Here is a 5,297-nt window from a genome sequence, read left to right as displayed (position 1 = left end):
TTTTAAAATCTTTGTCATTAAATGTTTAATCACAGTTTGTAAAATGTTTAATCCCAGATGTTATTCAATAACTTCACCTAAAAAGTGTTTTCAAAACTCAGTGCTTTGTTTACCAAGGAGACAACATTGTCAGTGAGAAGAGCATACTTAGAGTTGAAATATGACTTATGATGTGTAAAGAAAACAAAGAAAAATCAAGGTTTTCAAAAATCAAGGTCAGATTTTGTTGTTTATTGTTTTCAATCAAACTTTACTTTTGTCATAAATGCAAAAAAAGTGAAAATATTATTTAAAGAGATCCACAAAAAAAAAAAATTTTTTTAAATATCTTCTTTTGTGCTCTGCAAAAAAAAAGCAAGGTTTAACATTTTTGAAATAGCATTATATTTAAAGAATTATATATATATTATATATATAATGCTATTAAAAAAATGTTAAAATGTCATTTCCATCTCATTCACAAAATGTTATCAAACACAACAAATAATCTGAAATGTGGTGAAATGACAGTGTGATGGAAATTTGGTTATGGAGAAGAATGAACAGGCAAATAAATTCATAACCATTTAATAACTAAAACAGAAATAAGATACAATTCTTGTGTTTTTCATAGCTCTCCTACTCCAGCAAAACTAAATGAGTTTTCTGGGTTGTGGTGAACCCAGAGATGACCCAAGGCCCTACAGTGTTTTGACAAAGTCTTAACACAACAGAGCTGATAATATCTGTGGCATGATTGTGGCAAGAAAAAATCTACCAAATATTGCTTTTGCAGCCTGCATTTCATGTGTATGATGCTCTCTAAGACTGAGGTCTTTATAATAACTTTTGACGAATTGATGCGTTGTCATAAGCTCATAAGCTATGACAACACGATTCTGTCATAAAAACAAAAGGTTTATTTAAAGGGAAAGGCAAACTAATAGGTAGGCTATCTGTTATCGCAACAAGAATGAGTTGCCAAATCCATAATATATTTGTTATTATAATCACTCCGGTTGGAAATTTTAATACTATTTTCTTTTCCCCTCAAATCTTTCCAACAAAACCGCATCTGATGTACTAACTTCGCGTAAGATGAGAGTAAAATAGTGTTACACAGAGAGAGAGAGGATTTGTGGGCCAGGCTCAGAAAGAGGGTCCAGTTGACTGAGGGAGACGAAGGTCTTGCTGCAGAATCAAGGCGCTCTTTCATTTGCTTGCATATATTTTGGAGACTTGGAGACACGTTGCGGTCGAAAGAAAGCAGCTACGAACGCAATTAAATAAATTTCACCTCAGAACAGTTGTGCAAAAAAAATATTGAAGACAATTTCCACATTGCAAATGCAAGGGATATATGTTTCTTCTCGAACAGCATTGACAAAAAAATTCCCGGGAAATAATTTTGACAGTTATTTTTGCGCATGTATTAATTTCGGAAACCGCTAATTTGCAGAAGCTGGACTAAATTTACGCGCGCCCTCTTTTAACTACAGCAGGTGTTGGAGCAGCGCAAAACTGGATTTTGAATTAACGCTGTTTATGTGGGGAACAAGACGGTAAGTTAACCTTAGTGTTTAATTTGTTGGTTTGTCAAGTAGATACCAGTAAACTGCGTATTTACCCCGAAATTTAAAAGTGCAGTCTTACACCCTCATGTTTTACCAAACCAAGTCGAGAGACACAAAAGGAGATGTGAATGGACTGAAGACAATTCAAGTCACCAAAAAAAAGTAGCTAACATGGGTTTGGATAACATAAGGGTGAATAGTGAATCATTAAAGTATGTCATTGTAATATGCCGATATTTATCATTTGTACTTATTAGCAACTTATGACTGAACATTGTTGTTATTAATTATAGAAACATGGTAGCCTATATATGCATATATGTGTACTAATTTGAAACATAGTCAAACAATATTTTAGTAGGCTACTTGTTTTGAGCCAAAACGCGTAAAAAAGTTGCGAGCAGGCCAGAATACTATACAGTCATGTCTTTCATGCGCAGGGAATGTGAGAGCGACGCGTGCGCTAAAGTACCGCACTATGAGCGCGTGAGTTATGCCACTGGACAGGAAGCACATCGCCACCTGAGAGAACATTTACAACCACTGCTGAGAATTACAAACTGAAGGAGGAGAAAAAGAAACGCAATCACTTAACTGACAAATGGAGAATCACAAGTATCTGCTGTTGTTCAAGATCACTGTTCTTCTCAAAGGTGAGTTTGAGTGTTTAATTGCATTGATTTGTGCTGTATGCTTTCTCATGTGATGTTGATTAAAATATATATTTTTTGACGTTTAAAATGTAAAGCTGTCATCTGTAAGATCCCTCCACTTACACTCTTGTAACACAAGCTGTTGACTGTGACCCCAAGGACATTATTTATTTGTTCAGCTTAAGTCCTTTTCTACCACAGATTTACGTTATACTGTACAGTAATTACTGATGTGGCTCAGTTAAGTTTAAGAATAGATTTGATTGTATTTAATTAAAGTGTAAAGCATGAAAATCGTTTTATCTAATCATATTCACTTTCCTTGTAGTAGTCTTTTTACTGGAATTACTTACATTATAGAGTTACAGTATATCCCCTATTAACTGACTTCATCAAGACATCGAGATTGTGAGGGAGACTTTTGTTTAAATTCGACACTGGCAGAAACTAAGATTTTAGATAAAGTAGCCTACTTATCATGGCACTATTAGGTATACAACATCACATATCTGGACAAATTACTGTAAACGCTAGAAATACTGCTTTAATGGACCACAGCAGTTGCAGTTGAAGTATTTCCAGACTCTAGTCAAGTTTATTGCCACTAGCCATTCTGTACACACTCATCATACTAGCTGTTTGTATGCATTGTGTCAGCTAGACCGCAGTCATGCAGTCATGCCCTAATGGTTAGAGAGTCTGACTTGTAACCTGAAGGTTGCGGGTTCAAGTCTCAGGTCCGGCAGGAATTGTCGGTGGGAGGAGTGAATAACCAGCGCTCTCTTCCACCCTCAAAACCATGACTGAGGTGAGACCCTTGAGCAAGGCACGAACCCCCAACTGCTCCCTGGGTGCTGCAGCAATATGGCTGCCGGGTGTGTGTGTGGGTGTGTTCACTACTGTGTGTGTGCACTTGGATGGGTTAAATGCAGAGCACAAATTCTGAGTATGGGTCACCATATTTGTCCACACTACTGTAGGTGTTGGTGTCTGTTTTTGAGCATATATGCTGTGGCCGCTGATGGATTCTGCAGATGCTCTGTGATGAGCAAGTTCTCTTGTGTTCAGCTTTAGATGGAGAACACAGGTGTGGACTCTGGGAATTCCACCCCCTTGCCCCCTCCATTTCTCCCTGCATTTCTCACTCTCAAACCATTCTCCCCCACCACTTATAGGAGAGTGGATTGAGACATAACATGAAAAATAAAGACAGCATGAAGCAGAAAAGGAAAACTAGTAGACAGAAGAAATCCACTAAAATGGTTATCAGTAGCAGATGCAGTATATTAAATCTGTTTGGATAGAAGTGTGACTTGAAGACTGAAAGAATCTGACGTGAGAATCCTTGGAATTTGCTTTACACAACATTGCAGAAAGTGAGGGTAAATGAGAGTCTGTTTAAACTCAGGAAGGGTCAGTAATATGGCATTAATTTTTGATATTAATGAAAAAAATAAACTAAAATGCAATTCATACAATGAGTTGAAAGACATCTTTTATGATGAACATGTTTTTAACGTAAATTTTTCTGAAGGGAAATTCAGAAAGCTTACAGATAAAAAAAATACAGATAATCTTTTTTATGACAAATAAGGTTAGTTCAGGTTGTAAAATTAAATTTTTACAACCTGATGTAGTTGTAACCTGATGTAGTTGTATCTATTTTATGATGTGTACACTCACACGTGTTCAAGACATGAGGAAAACATGTTATTTATTTATTTAATTTGTTTTACTCGATGGATTCATCCGATGTGAAAGTGTATCTATTTTATGCTTTGGCGAACTGGTGGCAAATTCATATCTTTTGAGTTGCATGAAAACTTATGATTTTTAGAAGAAAAAAAATGAAACATGAAGGTCCACCTCTAAGCCGACCCCTAAACCTAACCTTCAGGGGGCTGTAAGCAGATTGGACGAAAAACATATGAATTCATACAAAATTCAAACACAATTAAGCCACCAATTCGCCAAATCAGAAAATAGTCACACAAATTGCCATGACATTGTGTTGTTTACATCAATTTTAATTACTTTAGAGTCTTTGAAAAATTCTCAAAAAAAGTATAAAAGTTTTAAACCATTCATACATTTCTAAGAGCCTATGTTTTAAACTAAATTTTGAAAAGGTTTTTAATTTTCTTTATTGTAGACATTCTTATATTTCATTGACCCAAAAATAGCTTACAGAAACGGGAGAGCTCGTGGAAAAGAGAGTTGGAATAACTAAACTGCACCATTTTTAACATGGATAAAATTGTTTCCGATTTGAGTGGGTTTCTTAGTAACATGTTCTCTCTCAGTAATGTGTCCCATATGTGTTCACGTATTAGTCATGCTGGCATGACTGAACTGTACATTTGCATTTCTAATAAGACTCATTCAAAGTGATGGCTATGTCTCAGTGTGGTGTAGGAATGCATTTATGTTTAAGTGTATGTTTATGTGTTTTTGTGTGTAAGGAGTGAAAGAATCTGGACTGCTTTTCCAGACTGTTCACCACCAAGCTACATAAATGTTTACAGTTGTCATGACGGAGCCCTGGAGGCACGGACCAAGAAAACCCACAGAGCTGAAACAGAGGACCAAAGATCCTTTACATCTCTTTCACAGATAGAACCAAACATTGATGAATAAGAGCAAAACAAGTGTAAATGAGAAGAATGAGAAGAGGGGAGTATTTGGAGGCTGGTTTTTGATGGGGATAATTTGGCAAAGATAAATGACCCCCAAAAGCCACTTTTGGATGCTTAAATCACACTTAAACATGTTTGAATGTCAATGGGTGTGATGACTGAACTCTTCTCAGAACTAACTTCACTTTTACTAAACATGTTTTCATCTCAGTGTCGTTTTAAATTTATGAAGTTCACACAAGTGTCCTGCAGAGTAAGTGCTGATGTAGTTAACTATGGACATGTTCCACTAACGCAGTGGTTCTAAACCTTTTTGACTTGAAGGACCCCCATTGTCCAACACAATATTGGAAGGCCCCGGTTAGGATATTTCCTATTCTATTTCTGATGTAATTAAAACAATGCTGTTTGTTCTCATTATATTTATAAAAATCTGTCTACTTGTTTTCTTTTAT

The 5,297-nt window shown here is 35.9% G+C and overlaps 1 protein-coding gene across 1 annotated transcript in view; it reads left to right on the top strand.

Moving 5' to 3' along the window:
* The first annotated feature begins 1,165 nt into the window (after window positions 1-1,165).
* The window catches only part of LOC107707172 (integrin alpha-10-like), a 45,020-nt gene continuing 40,888 nt past the window's right edge, over window positions 1,166-5,297 (top strand). Inside the window, exons 1-2 of the mRNA XM_016511103.1 lie at window positions 1,166-1,541; window positions 1,994-2,206. Coding sequence (XP_016366589.1) covers window positions 2,155-2,206 — 52 coding nt within the window. The 5' untranslated portion in view covers window positions 1,166-1,541; window positions 1,994-2,154. The remainder of the gene's footprint in view (window positions 1,542-1,993; window positions 2,207-5,297) is intronic.

Source organism: Sinocyclocheilus rhinocerous, unplaced genomic scaffold (assembly GCF_001515625.1).
Source record: "Sinocyclocheilus rhinocerous isolate Xijiao unplaced genomic scaffold, SAMN03320098_v1.1 scaffold1046, whole genome shotgun sequence".
Classification (NCBI taxonomy): Eukaryota; Metazoa; Chordata; class Actinopteri; order Cypriniformes; family Cyprinidae; genus Sinocyclocheilus; species Sinocyclocheilus rhinocerous.
This window is presented reverse-complemented; position numbering and strand designations above follow the sequence as displayed.